This window comes from Gossypium raimondii, chromosome 5 (genome assembly GCF_025698545.1).
Source record: "Gossypium raimondii isolate GPD5lz chromosome 5, ASM2569854v1, whole genome shotgun sequence".
Taxonomy (NCBI): domain Eukaryota; kingdom Viridiplantae; phylum Streptophyta; class Magnoliopsida; order Malvales; family Malvaceae; genus Gossypium; species Gossypium raimondii.
This window is the reverse complement of record NC_068569.1, coordinates 18,594,708-18,608,810: the sequence shown is the minus strand read 5'-3', so window position 1 is coordinate 18,608,810 and position 14,103 is coordinate 18,594,708. Positions and strand designations below refer to the sequence as shown.

At 36.9% G+C, this 14,103-nt stretch overlaps 3 protein-coding genes and 1 pseudogene across 4 annotated transcripts; 2 read left to right on the top strand and 2 right to left on the bottom strand.

The window, feature by feature from the left end:
- Positions 1-643: 643 nt before the first annotated feature.
- Positions 644-4,127, top strand: LOC105770052 (cytochrome c oxidase subunit 6b-1). The gene is made up of 5 exons (XM_012591090.2): positions 644-812; positions 1,727-2,002; positions 2,132-2,214; positions 2,317-2,398; positions 3,806-4,127. The coding sequence occupies exons 1-5, from the start codon at positions 771-773 to the stop codon at positions 3,857-3,859; spliced, it is 537 nt and encodes a 178-aa protein (XP_012446544.1). The 5' UTR covers positions 644-770; the 3' UTR covers positions 3,860-4,127.
- A 2,429-nt stretch (positions 4,128-6,556) lies between these two features.
- LOC105769506 (histone H3.3) lies at positions 6,557-7,663 on the bottom strand. Its single transcript, XM_012590192.2, has 5 exons — positions 7,517-7,663; positions 7,309-7,380; positions 7,128-7,204; positions 6,965-7,055; positions 6,557-6,860 (listed from the first exon to the last, which is right to left on the bottom strand). The coding sequence occupies exons 2-5, from the start codon at positions 7,378-7,380 to the stop codon at positions 6,690-6,692; spliced, it is 411 nt and encodes a 136-aa protein (XP_012445646.1). The 5' UTR covers positions 7,517-7,663; the 3' UTR covers positions 6,557-6,689.
- A 149-nt stretch (positions 7,664-7,812) lies between these two features.
- On the top strand, positions 7,813-11,453 carry LOC105769505 (serine--tRNA ligase, chloroplastic/mitochondrial). Of its 2 annotated transcripts, XM_012590191.2 has the most exons (10): positions 7,813-8,378; positions 8,458-8,606; positions 8,721-8,814; positions 8,934-9,082; positions 9,179-9,271; positions 9,688-9,867; positions 10,171-10,337; positions 10,474-10,608; positions 10,686-10,779; positions 10,968-11,453. In XM_012590191.2, the coding sequence occupies exons 1-10, from the start codon at positions 8,144-8,146 to the stop codon at positions 11,241-11,243; spliced, it is 1,572 nt and encodes a 523-aa protein (XP_012445645.1). In that variant the 5' UTR covers positions 7,813-8,143; the 3' UTR covers positions 11,244-11,453. The 2 variants fall into 2 exon arrangements, with proteins under 2 accessions (XP_012445645.1, XP_052487162.1); XM_052631202.1 differs by lacking the exon at positions 7,813-8,378 and having other exon boundaries at positions 8,459-8,606; positions 8,714-8,814.
- Positions 11,454-11,649: 196 nt separating this feature from the next.
- Positions 11,650-13,469, bottom strand: LOC105769507 (uncharacterized; annotated as a pseudogene).
- Positions 13,470-14,103: the final 634 nt, after the last annotated feature.

Below are 14,103 nucleotides of genomic sequence, written 5' to 3'. Positions count from 1 at the left end.
AATAGTTAGCTTTGTGGAATGGGGAATGTTTATCTTGTACTCCTTGTAGGTTATCAAAGCTGATTCTCTCTGAGTTTGTTCATCTAGTTTCATGCAGTAGTGCTGAGGAAGAATTCAGGAAGATTATTCATCTGGTTTCCACCATCGTTTTGGTTTATAGGGGATGTTTGGGGGGTTTTTTCTTTGTGGTAATTTATTGTTGCTTTTAGGGTTTTACTTTGTCATTATTGCTTTTGCTGTTATCTTCAACTGATGTAACGGTTATTTACCCCTTGGTTAATGGAAGCCAGTTGTTTAAAAAATAAAAACTAAATAATTTTAACTCACTGGGAAGTTTTTTTTTTGTAATTTTTTTAATTGTCAGAAAATAGAAGGGCTAAACTTTCTAGCCTAACACGTCATAATAGTCGGCCCAAGATGTTGGAGCGGAGCAGCCATCCAACAGCCCAACAGCTGAGTCAGTCAAAAAAAGAGAAATCAGTCAGAGTTCTAGTAACTCCTTTTCTACCTTCTAAAAGTTTCTACCCACAGAACAGCCAGCCAGCCAGCCAAAATAGTAAACAGAGCGTAATACGTGGCATACGCTCGTCAACTCATTTATCTCTTTCCTCTTTTATTATTTATTTCCTTTAAAATTTTCACTGCCGCAGTAAAAAGCTGAAATCCTAACCTAGCCGCCCATCTATCGCCATATTATCCTGCGTTGGCTTGGATTTCCCCCAAACTAGAACTCGCCAACTGAAGGAACAGACGATCGTCCTCTTCCCGCAATGGCGGATGCTCAAACTGAAAAACCCCTTTCCCTTTCCGAGGTACCTTTTCTTTTTATTCTCTCTGATTTAACCTCTCTCTTTTTCTCATTTCTTTGAAATATGCAATTTTATTACTTTATTTTAATCCTTGTAGATGTTGCGAATTTCGATCTCCGTTGCTTTTGTTGTCTTTACAATTTTTTGGCTGTTTCTGGCACTTCAAGTTCGTTTTTTAGACTTTAGTTTAATTTAATTTGGTTGAAATGTAACAGATCTGAGAGAGTTGTGCTGATGAAAATTAAAATAATTTGGTGGATAAAACATATTAGCTTTTTAAGTTTTTGAGACTCTGGTTTTGATTAAACCTAGATTGATTATGCTTTGTTGTCGAATATAATTGACGTCCAATTTTCTTGAGCATGATCCTGAACATGTAATTATCTAATTTCTTTTCCAAGTTTTCGACTAAATTAACTCAATGAAGTTACTCTATAGTTTTCCTTAAGATTCTACCAATTTTTTTCTTGTCGCCTTGTTGAGTTTAGGGGATTCATTCTAATATTTTGAGGCAAAGTCTGATGTGTCTTTTACTAGATATGGTGCTTAAGCAAGTGAATATTTGGATCGATTGGAATTTCTGACCAAAATTTTCGGTGGCTTAAGCATCCGAAGAACAGCTATAGTTTTTGCTGGTTTAGGGTGATCTCAATTCATGGTAGCACGGTTGCCAGAAGTGCAAGCAAATTCATTTATGAGTATGGTGTGTGAACAGTAATGTCTTAACATGGTGAATTGGGTTTCTAAGTTTTTGTACAGATAACTTTACTGAAATTCCTACTTTTTATGCTTGTAAAACCTTCAGTGTAGCTGAGCTGGTACTAAGTTCTCTCATTCTGTGTATTTGTTCGTATATGGTGAGAGCAATTACCTGATTATGCTTGAAACTTATTGTTCTTGAATGTTTGGACATATAGCAATATGCACTTCAGGAGAAAGAGGAAAAATCAGATGTGACTACAAAACCAGCAGAAGCAAAAGAGGTTGAAAATCCTGTAAATGCAGCCACTGGTTCTGGGGATGTTGTAACTGAGAAATTGGAGGAGACTTCTGCCGATCCAGTTGAGGGAAGCACTGAGGCCCCTCCTCCTGCTGCTGAAGAAAGCACTGAAGCAAATCCTGCTACTGGGAACAGTGGTGAAGATGCTGCAGAGGAAAACTCGGGTGACTCTGAGGAAACTCCAGAGATAAAGGTTACCCTGCTGAACATCTTTATTATGAACTTCATATCTGCTCCCTCCAGTTCTTTATGTGTATTGGGAACTCATTTTTACATGTTAGACTGCTTCAATAACATAGAGTGATGCATTTTCTTTATTCAGCTTGAGACTGCCCCAGCGGATTTCCGCTTCCCAACTACGAACCAAACAAGGCATTGCTTCACACGATATATTGAGTACCACCGGTGAGTTAAACTTATTAATTATTTTGTATCTTATGGAGGTATAAGGGTTTGTTTCTTCTGGCAATGCTTCTTGACCTGTCCTTATCCTTTCTTCTTATACAGTTGTGTAGCTGCAAAAGGAGAAGGTGCTCCAGAGTGTGATAAGTTTGCAAAATATTATCGCGCCTTGTGTCCTGGAGAATGGGTATGTATTTTCTTCTAAGAACCATAATACATTTCTCTTTGTTATGATAAGTTGCGTAATTGGTTTTTACTGTTATTGCATGGCTTCTGTTTGGGACTCTTATTACATGCATGAATTAGGAAATGCCTTATGAACCCTATCTTTTTGATAAATACTGTAAAATGTGAACATTAGTTACTGATAATCTGATCTGGAAGGACTGTCAAAGACGAGTTGAGAGAATTAGTTCAATCACTTTTAACGTATAACTGTTAAAACCTACCAGCTACCATGAACCCTGAGCTCAACTTGATTTAATCCAAATATAGACCAAACTTGCATATTGTAGTAACTGGTGGTTTTTTCCATGCACCCTAAATTTCCTAAATTACACTGGAGAAGAGAAGTATGTTCTTCTATGGTAGCCTAAAAATATGATGGTCCAAATCTTTTAATTGGTTTTTGACCTAAATCTTATGGTTGATTTCGGTTGAACTAAAACTAGTGAATTAGAGAAGACTAAATCAACTGTTCCAGTATAGGAAGTACTATGGTGTAAAATGTAAATGCCTCAAGCTATTTGAGCTCATTTTGGTGAATACTCATGCATGACTTGTTCATTATCTAGATGAGTTCAAACGTTCGAGCTACTTGTGTAACAAGTCAACCTGAGTTATAGTATTTTACTACCCTATTTGAGAATCTCGTGTGCCTAATTAAGCCTGTATATACTGAATATGTACATATAAGTAAATGACAAAAATATAATTTTAATTTCTCTATTTATTCGAGTCTAGCTTGAGCTGCCGAGTAAATTAGGGGCCAAGCTCTAGTAAGAAAAACAATGTTTGTTTAAGTTAAGTTGAGCTTCAAGCCTTGAGGTTTGTAGTCGAGCCAAGCTCGACTCTGGCATTAGATCAACTCAACTCAGCTATATTACAAGGAGACCCTTAGGACCTATGACTGTGTATTGCCAGTTGATTTAGAGATTTTTATTACAACCTAATAACAAGAAGAATCACAATAGAATTCAGCCAAAAAGCAAAGATGCAGTAATGAAATATTTACTCTTTGGCAATTCAATTTTATTAGAAAGTTACTTTCTAGCGTTAATGGGTGGTCTAATTAACGAGGCATGGGGAAAAGATATTATGCTTTGATTAATCCACTTACAGTCCCTGTTTAAACTATTTGAACTAGTCTAATATGTTCCACATTCTGAGACTGAATCATATAATGAAATCTGCTGTATAGTTGGCTGCTTGTATTAGTATATTCTATCTTCATATGTCAGTAGAAGTTTCATCCTTAATGCGTAGTTTTTTTTAATATTCATCCTTAATGCAAAGTTGATTAGTTGGTTTATTTACCATTTGTGGGCTTCTTACGCTTACAATTACTCTTTTTTTCTCTTTTGGTGTTGCTCAGATAGATCGATGGAATGAGCAAAGGGAGAATGGTACTTTTCCAGGTCCTCTCTAGATGGGATGGTACCCCTATTGTAGCCGAAAAATCCCTGTTTTGACTTTTTTTTTCCTCTGTTATATCAAACCGTTACAATTGAACCACAGATGAATTTCCAGGATGAAAGCAGAATTTCTCAGGAAATATCCAATTTGAAAAGGATGAGTTAATAATAAAATTTGGCGTGTACCCTAGCTTAGACTAGATCAATGGACCATACAATTGTGTTGCTCATAAATGGAAATTCATTGCTCATCGGTTCCCATGTTGGAACCCGTTTTATTTCTTTTTTTTTTTGTCTGGTGCAGCCGTCATTCAGTTTCAGGTTATTGCGTAACTCTTACTATAATAAAAAGAATGTTAACTTTGTGATTGTTATTCCTTAGTTTTCTATTCTTTAATGGTTATCAACTCTTCACCGTTTTGGCACGACTCCATAGCTCCTTGTAACACCGAAGGTTGTAAGTATGGACCTTATCCAGAACTTGAACAATTGCTGCAATCTGACTGTAGAAAAGTGTGCGTATTAACCAAACCTAACAAATCCAGTCTTTCACTAAGATTTTGAATAGTTGTCCCGAGTTCAAGTTGATTATGTTTCGCCTCTTACTCGGAGAAAGACGATCAAACAATTTCCAATCATGGTCCTTGCGGATCAAATCATCCATATAATATACAAAAAGAAACTCCAGATATTTGATACATTTTTCTTTGAATGAGATTTTAATTTCAGCGATCGTTTCATTAGATATCTTACAACTAGAATCCCTTTTTTTTCCGATTCAGTTCCTCCACCACTGTGAACCACAGTTAGATTCAGGCATGATACACTTTTTAGTTATTAAGAGAGCCCAAGTACTCTCTTTCGGATCCAGAAAACAGCTTTCAAAGATCTTTTTTCCTTTTGGAAGATACAGGAGCGAAACAATCAACCTATTGATATTGGAAGACCCAAAAGATTCTTCCAATGTATCATTTCTGGGTCTAATGGATTTCATAGGTATAGGAAGAAGTCCTGTCAAATAGAGATTTTTTCTTTTGACTCAGAATAAGGATCGAAAGTACATATAAGAGCAGAGTAAGAGAGTTAAGCATACAATTCTTTTTGTTTTTTCATGGAAAAAAGAGAAGAGTGCACTCGGCTTCATTTCACTTATTAGATTGCCCAAGCTTGAAATGATCTGATCATTGCCTGTACTGTAATGCAATATAATACCAACAAGAGCATCACTTTCAATCTCAACGTTTCTTACTGAAGCTCGAGAAGCCATTTGACTCCTAAAAGCATTGCCATAGTCTCCATTATGAAAACATCCGAACCCCACCATATATGGCCCAGCTTCGTGCAGCAATGAAACCACCAGCAGCATCTCTAAGGATTGCGGAGTAACCTAAGCAACTCCCATCTCTCCCACGCCCTGCATCCACGTCGAGCTTAGGAAAGCCCACTGTAGGCTTTTTCCACATATCCACAATGGGAACCTCCATAAAGCCAAGAATTGATACCATGATCGAACAGTGGTTAATGCCAATGGTTACCAAATATGTAGAGGTGGACCGGGAAGACATTAAAATTCTCTGCCTAGTGACTCACTCTTCCAGCTCCAGGTTCCGTTTATTGGAAGCTCCAATTTTTGTTTATATAACTTCCAACAGCTCATGGGCGTCTCCTTTGTAGCGATTCACAAGCTTGTCAATGAACGACTTTTCTGAAGCCTCGAACAGTGCCTGCACGCTCAATTCCTTCTTAACCAAACCCTTTGACAACAAATCTCTAACAAACAAACCCCTCGAAACAATCCTCTTCTCTAAGCTTTGTGTTAAAACACGGGGGCGCCTGGCAATAACCGAGGTGGAATCCCATTACCTTCACAAGAAAATCCATTCTCCTCGCTGTTTTCTCCTCAGACACTATCATATACGAAGGATTCTTTCGAAAAGCTTCTATTACCTATTTTTCAGACCAACCCCACTTTTTATACACATCTAGTTTTCTATCCCACGGAGATTTAGGCATGAAATTCAAGACAGTGACGGCTAATACGAATGACATGCTTGGAGGATTAAAGCCCATTTCCTTCACTTTCTCCACCGTCTTCTCGAAATCGGTCGGTCTTTTCAAGAATGTTTTAGATGTTGAAACAGTACTTTGACGATATTGGGTTCAGGCAATCCATAATTGTTAAGACGGATTTTAGTCTGCTTTGATAGCACGAAATCGTCCGCTAATTTAGCAAGAAAATTTCTAGGGTTCCTTCTTTTGCCGACCACAATCTTGTTCACTTTTTAAACGAATCGATTGATTACAAATCAAGAATAAGAAGCAGCATGGTCTTATTTGTTTTTACTACGAAGTCGGTGCTAAGAAAGCAATAGGCACGCTAAGGGCAATTCATAAATGGAGAAAGACCGACTCTCAAAAGTCATATAAATATATAAAATAAATAAAATTTGCAAAACTCATATTGAAACTCTTAAATCAAAATTTAAAACATAATTAAAAATAAGAGGTGGAGTCAAGACACAAAACCATTAGGTAAAAAGATGGATGGGCTTTTAATCAATTTCTAACAAACCCTCAAAGTCGTAAGTTGTTGAATTCTTGCAGTAGTTAACAAAGGAACAAGGCGGTTGCTTTTCATGTGCCATAAACATAACAAAATCCTTAATCTTATACGACTTCTTCTCGTTCTTAGCTTCAATAAGATCTCTTCGTGATTCGTAATAAAAAGCACAAACTATATTTATAGGTCAAGGTTTTTACAGCATCAGACCATTCTGAATTCATTAAACATCAAAGAAAGCAAATATCCTAACAACAAACAAGCAAATCAGAGAGGTGAATTTATTAAGCCCTTTCACCACGAATCCTCCTAGCAAGTTGAATGTCCTTGGGCATGATTGTAACACGCTTAGCATGGATGGCGCACAGGTTGGTATCTTCGAACAACCCAACAAGGTATGCCTCTGCCGCCTCTTGCAACGCCAATACAGCATGGCTCTGGAAACGTAGATCAGTCTGCAAAGTCAAACAAAAAATGTCCAATAAGCTCAATCAACAAAAGTGAACATGTATGTATATATCCTTTTATGTAGAATTAACTTGGAATTTAATGGTATTACCTTAAAGTCTTGGGCAATTTCACGAACGAGCCTTTGGAAAGGCAGTTTCCTGATGAGGAGTTCAGTGCTTTTTTGGTACTTCCGGATTTCACTGCACCCAATGGAAACATCATAAGTTCAATTCGCGTAAACAAGAATAAGAAGACGTGATTTGATGACTAACCGCAGAGCTACAGTTCCAGGGCGATATCGGTGAGGCTTCTTCACGCCTCCGGTTGTCGGTGCCGACTTGCGAGCAGCCTGAGAAACACATAAATAGAAAAAAAGAAAATAAAGAAAAAGAAGAAACAAATCAAATCGAGGTAAAAATTGCAAAATAGAATAATTGAAGAAGAAAGAAAAACCTTAGTGGCAAGCTGCTTCCTTGGAGCCTTGCCGCCGGTAGACTTACGAGCAGTTTGCTTCGTACGGGCCATCTATATTGACCACATCAAATCAAATAATTAACAAAAAATCACCAATCAGAAAAACAAAATCTCAAATGTTTTACCAAATTTATGAGCAAAAACTAAAATCAATAGACGGAGATTGAAAAATAACGACTACGCTTACCTCAAAAAATTTTCTTCCAGAAAACGATAGCAAGGTAATTTCAGAGAAGGGGAGAAAAGCGTCTGATACGACTCGGAAACTTGAAGGCAAGAATCTAAAATAGGGAAATAAAAATTGTGGACCATTTTATAGGTGATGGATATGGACCAAAAAAAGAAAATAACGTTACGAATACGAAATCGGACGGTTAAAAGTTGCTTGTGCTGTGTTTCTTGGAGCTTCCTGTGAACGGTTTAGATCCCCATTTAAGGATTCGTTCCTGGATTAACGCGGAGAGATACTCGCTTCCTATTGGTCCACAAAGTTGAACCTTGCCGCCTTTTTCTCAACAACTCCGCTTCGTCGCGCAGACATCCTTTTACGACGCCGTTCTGCGCCGCTAACTGGGAAAAACATAAAAATGGCAGTGAAAACGACGCCGTTGGTCACTGTTACTTATTGAATCCATTCCCGCGAGGCAGATGAACACGTGTTCATATACTATTGGTTAGATTAACTTAAATTTATTTTCTCTTTTTTAGAAAATAGTTTCTAGGAGTAGAGAAGATAACTTCACTGAGAAATAAGGAAACCATAGACGGTCTCGTATTATAGAAGGCAAGCAAGCTGAGGGCAGAGGTGAAAGGCATGGCGTTACAGTGTCGTTTAAGCGGGGCGACGTTCCAATCCCTAAAATTGGCGACGATTCCAATCTCATCTTCATCGTCGCGCTTCATCTTCCGAACACTTCCTAAAACCCTAAACCTCGCTTTATTTTCCCGCCATTCTGCTCCAAAAGCGCCTCCCTTTTCTGTTCTCATTAGAAACCTTTCAGCTCCGGCTGTGGCTGCTGCTCCCGCCGCAGAAACCTCTGATATTAAAGGTAATTACATTAAATTCTTCCTCTTTTTGTTAAAATATATATATTTCTATTGCTGATATTTTGCATATATTCTTTGTAGTTGTAAAGCCCCAGTGGAATGCGGCAATAGATTTCAAGTGGATAAGGGATAATAAAGAAGCCGTTGCCGTTAATATTAAGAATAGGAATTCCAATGCAAATTTGGAGCTTGTGCTTCAACTTTATGATAAAATGTTGAATCTTCAAAAGGTTATTTCCTTTTTTTCCGTCACTCATCTTCAAAATTAATCCGATAATAAGAAAGCGACTTCTTTCCTAAAAATTTTATAGCGTAGTCAGCTAATTTTCGCTGACAGATTGCAGGAAGTTGAGCGGCTTCGAGGGGAAAGGAATAATGTTGCCAATAAGATGAAAGGCAAATTGGAGCCTTCTGAGCGTCAAAAGCTCATAGAAGAAGGTATTTGCGCAAACTTTTTTTTGCTGTTTCTTGGTGTCATTTTTGTGGTCTAATTGTTTTGTTTTTTTTTCCTTTATTTTTTTTTTATTTTTATTTTTATGGGTGGTTTTGTGAGTTAGGAAAGAATCTGAAGGAAGCACTTACGACTTTGGAAGAAGACCTTGTCAAATTAAGAGACGAGCTTCAGATAGAAGCGCAATGTATACCGAATCTAACTCACCCGGACGTTCCAATTGGATGGGAAGATAGTTCAAAGTTGAGGAATATGGTATATATTGCTTTGATTGATCATGTCTTTTTAGTCATTATATGCTGTTTTCTGGCGTTTGCATAGAACTTTGATGTTAAATTTGTATTGTTCTAGGTTGGAAGCCCTCGTAAATTTGACTTCCCTGTCAAGGATCACCTTCAAATCGGAAAGGAACTAGATCTCTTTGATTTTGATGCTGCTGCAGAGGTATTCCTTCTATTTGGTGTAGGGAATTAAAGCATTCCTGATTTGTTTATGTGTTCTATTGAGGGTTTTAATCGGTGAAGTAAATTACATTTGCTTGTTGTTTAGCTGTTATTTTTAGTTGATTCATTACCTTTGTCCAATTCAGCCAACATGATCCTGTGTAGTTTATGACTGTACTATTATCGATTAGATAATCCTGATAGTTAACTGAGTTGCCTCTTGAAATTTGTGTTTCACATTGCAATAAGAAATATAATGCGCACTGGAGTTTCTAAACTTGCAACTTACATGGAACCTTCTTATATATTAAAAAAAAATTCTTTACTTCTCATCAGATGGGATTATATATCAACTTGCATGCTTGAAGCATCTTTGACTCCCATATGCCAAAGGTACTAATGCTTCTCGTTGTATAGGTAAGTGGTTCAAAATTCTATTACCTAAAGAATGAAGCAGTGATGCTGGAAATGGCCCTTGTCAACTGGACACTGACAGAAGTCATGAAAAGGGGCTTTACACCATTGACAACACCAGAAATTGTCAGGTCATCTGTTGTCGAAAAATGTGGATTCCAGCCCCGTGGAGAAAATACGCAGGTTTGCATGTCTTTTGGATGTAGTCCTGTTCCCAGAAAAACTAAGTGGTACATGCTGCATCAAATATCAAGTGCTTATTGTCCCGGCCCATTTCACCATGAAAGCTGATGACAAACACAATGAATCACTTTGATCCGGAACTGCAGCAGTAGCTTGGATTTTGCTTGAATTGACAGCTATTAACTCGTTTATTGGACTGTTTGAGTCTTCATGTTCTGAAACTCATTGAAAATTGGGAATTTCATGTTAATATAGTTAGTATTTCACTGCAGTTTCTTGATACTTATTTCAAATGCTAAACAGGTTTATTCCATTGAGGATAGTGACCAGTGCCTCATTGGCACTGCAGAGATTCCTGTAGGGGGAATTCATATGGACTCTATTGTTGCTGAGTCTGCATTACCCTTAAAATATGTGGCATTTTCTCATTGTTTTCGTACTGAAGCTGGTGCTGCTGGTACAGCAACCAGGTAATTAGCTATCTTATGTTCCATTTCTACTTTACTAGGCCTCACACTATAGTCCCTATACCTGAGTAATGGACTATCTGAAAACACTGAAAAATCTCAAGTTCTGCATGAACTAACGGTGCCATTTGCTTTACAGGGGTCTCTATAGGGTACACCAATTTAGCAAGGTGGAAATGTTTATTTTATGCAGACAAGAAGAAAGTGATATGTACCATGAGGAACTTATTAAAATTGAAGAGGACCTTTTTTCGTCTCTAGGATTGCATTTCAAGTATGGACTTTCATTAACTTTTACCAACTTTAGTGGTTTTGTTCTGTTATTTCTGACAGTCTTTGCTTTCTCGGCAGAATTTTAGATATGGCTACAGGGGACTTGGGTGCTCCTGCTTATCGTAAATTTGATGTGGAGGCATGGATGCCAGGTTTAGAACGCTATGGCGAGGTATTAAAATAACCTTTTGCCTACCTATGGCAAGTTCAATTTTCTTTCAGTTTTTCCATCTCTGACTTTGGTATATGAAATTATTCTGTTTGCTGAGTATTTTGAAATACCTTTGAATATTTTTGTTTTCTTCCTTTGGACTAGGAAATTCCTTTTAAACTTAGGTAATAACACATTCCTGTAAACAGATATCAAGTGCATCGAATTGTACCGACTATCAGAGCCGCCGGCTTGGCATTCGTTATCGTCCATCGGAATCACCCTCAACAACTTCCAAGAAGGGTAAAACAAACCTGGCTGCAACCAAATTTGTTCATACATTAAATGCAACAGCTTGTGCAATCCCAAGGATGCTTGTATGTTTGCTGGAGAATTTTCAGCAAGAAGATGGGTCTGTTATTATTCCACATCCATTAAGGCCATTCATGGGTGGGGTTGAAGCTATATATCCTAAATCTAGATAAAAAGGTGACATAGTTGTTTTCCACAAGCTTAAGCTATTATTTTGTGAAAAAAGTAAAAATAAAAAGGGGCATACAAGTTAATGTAGATGGAAAAACAAAGAAAAAACCGAAAGATTTTTTCCTTTTTTGTTCAAGAATTGGATGTATGCACAATGCGGAACATTAGTTTTCTGATAGTGAATCAGGTTTTTGAGATTGTAGATTTATAAAGCTGGCTTTACTACATGCGCACTTTAGCCCTAAGATGCATTAAATTTTTAAGGCTTACTGTGTTGTTTGATAAGATATTGATATTTTATTTGTATTATTATTATCCTGATTAGTGTTTAGCTTAGTTATAGACTGTTAAAGTTTGAGCCGTTATTATTATCCTAATCTCTAGCTATCTAGAAACAATCGTCGTCTCTTCGTTCCGCAAATATGGTTCTCTCGAATAGACTATTTTGAAAAGTCATACATTCATCTTAAGCAACCTAACCTGACCATACTGCAGGCATTACAATGGTTAATCTCTCAGAATCTAGCATAGAAATGGTAATGATCCTAGCTAGTTATATTGGACGCCACAACAACAGGCTCCAACTTGTTTAACACGTAGTCGTTAGATGGTGAAAGGCAAGGAGATGAAATAATTGTCACTCCATCTCATTATTTAGCTTATTCAGCAGCCTCCGCAGTTTTGATATCTCTCGGGCACTGAAATACATAAGGTTTGAGCTGCAAAAAAAAACAACCACCCGATAAACAATAGATGTGGACAATTTATATCACAAAATAGAGAGCTTGAACTGTTTGAGAAACATGTTAGGGACATCCAGCTCTCACCCGAAATATAAAATTTAGTGAGACATAAGAACATGATTATTCAAAATAAGCCCCTAGTATTCGACAAAATACATTCCCTTTCAGGCAGAACTAATGTAATAAATTGGCACGTAATCAATACCAACATCAGAAATCTGAAATAGTCAGGATACCAACCACCCCACCCCCCAACCAAAAGGGCTTTTATATATATATATATATGCAGGACTTGGTCGCACATCTGAAAACCAGAACTATATTTGTATATCTTCAAAAGTGAATCCCAGGTTATTCAAGAACCAACAGTTTAAGACCATTACGATAGAAAGGGAATGGATTTTCTTTTTTTAATGCAATGGCATTGGGATCAGGAGAGAACATAAAGGTTTTATCATGGACAGAATGCCCTAATTGCGGTTCCACACAGATAACAGACCTAATTCAAGTACAGTCAACCCGAGCCTTCCTACTTACCAAGCCCAAGCCCAAGCCTTAACAAACTTCTAGGGTCATGAATCATTACACCTCCATGATGTTTACTAAAGCATCAGAATAACATTGCCCTGAACTTCTCCTATGAGGAAAAGAGAGAATAGTAACTACCCCGGACAAGCAGTGTTTTGAACCATATACAGAATGTTCTCTCCTGAAAGATTAATCAAAACCTAAAAAATGTCAAGCAAGTAATAAAAATTACCTTGAAGTCAGTCAAATCAGGAACAACGTAGTTTGGCAACTTCTCCTGCATCACAACATATCTACCTACAGCATATTTTTCAGTTATAGACCAAACAATATGGAGATACATTCACAGTTCAAGCAATTAAATTTCAACTTTTCACCTACAGCATATTTATCAATTACAGCTCAAGCATTTAGAAGGCATAAGCAGAGCCAATGAGAGATTGGAATTATAATATGCATTATTCAATTTCGACAGTTTAGAAGGAAATTTGCCAACCAAAATAACTGAATCCCGATAACCAATTCAAAAGAATAAAAATGGAGAATTTTAAAAGTCTATTCCAAACATACTAAACTTCGAAAATAACCATTCCATTCCCTTAATCAACCAACTTTAAAGTAAAATCAATCAAAGATCACAAAACTAAGCCCTAGAAAATCCTCAATAAACCAATGCTATAAAAAAATTCTTATGCTTCTAAAAAACCTATCAATAATGACTAAAACCTTCAAAAATCACCCCCCCAAAAAAGAGCAAATAAAAAAGATAGACAAGTGAATGGAAGGAAACCTTTGCGAGTGTGGAAACCGGTAGACTTGCAATTCTTGCCCTCGTAGTAAGTAATCTCTAGGGGCTCGTTTCGAGGATAGAATATCGAGCGATGAGGTACGCTTCCTTCCCGTCCTTCCTATCCCTAAAATCAGTCCAAGCGGCATTCTTTTCCCCCTCCTTTTAACCAAACCCTGAAAACCATAATTAAGCCGGTGCTATTAAATAACTTCAATCATAATTATTAGCATTATTGCCACAAGAAGGAAACTTACTGGTTTGAGGCTTTATCAGATCAAGGAAGCAGAAACGGTAGGGTTTAAATGGCGGGTTTTAAAAGAAAAAAATCCAAATAAGAATGCGAATGATCGAGAGTGGCCCAACAAGCCTAAATTCTCGACTCAATGATTAATTACTAAATTTAAAAATTGAAGACAAATGGTATGATTTTCATTTCTTGTTCAGTGATTTTTCCATCCCAAGTGCCAACCGCGGCTTTTTTTTTTTCACATAAAATAATATATAAATAAAAAAGTTAATTACCAAATTATTATATTTTGAAAATTATTTATCAAAATTACATGTTTTGTGTTTTAATCTGGCATGGATACATTTTATACATAAAATATTGTCAAAGTATGAACTTGAAATTATAAATAGTAAATAACAATGCAACTCTTTATCATTAAATTTTTTTCAATTTAAAACCATTCGGTTCTCTAGCCAATCAGAAGAGATTTGAAAATTTCAGATATCCTTTTTATGCTTAAATTTTCAGTTCAAACTAAGAGATAACAACATGCACCGTCGTTGCTGATTATT

Bases quoted from the DNA above. Each gene is read 5' to 3' on its own strand.
- LOC105769506 (XM_012590192.2), bottom strand. From the start codon at position 7,380: ATGGCCCGTACGAAGCAAACTGCTCGTAAGTCTACCGGCGGCAAGGCT. The intron at 7,056-7,127 runs GTTAGTCATCAA...CATTGGGTGCAG, and splicing joins CCTGGAACTGTAGCTCTGCG to TGAAATCCGGAAGTACCAAA. The intron at 6,861-6,964 runs GTAATACCATTA...TTGACTTTGCAG, and splicing joins AAATTGCCCAAGACTTTAAG to ACTGATCTACGTTTCCAGAG.
- LOC105769505 (XM_012590191.2), top strand. From the start codon at position 8,144: ATGGCGTTACAGTGTCGTTTAAGCGGGGCGACGTTCCAATCCCTAAAA. The intron at 8,607-8,720 runs GTTATTTCCTTT...GACAGATTGCAG, and splicing joins AAATGTTGAATCTTCAAAAG to GAAGTTGAGCGGCTTCGAGG. The intron at 10,338-10,473 runs GTAATTAGCTAT...TTTGCTTTACAG, and splicing joins GCTGCTGGTACAGCAACCAG to GGGTCTCTATAGGGTACACC.
- LOC105770052 (XM_012591090.2), top strand. From the start codon at position 771: ATGGCGGATGCTCAAACTGAAAAACCCCTTTCCCTTTCCGAG. The intron at 2,003-2,131 runs GTTACCCTGCTG...TTCTTTATTCAG, and splicing joins AGGAAACTCCAGAGATAAAG to CTTGAGACTGCCCCAGCGGA. The intron at 2,215-2,316 runs GTGAGTTAAACT...CTTCTTATACAG, and splicing joins CGATATATTGAGTACCACCG to TTGTGTAGCTGCAAAAGGAG.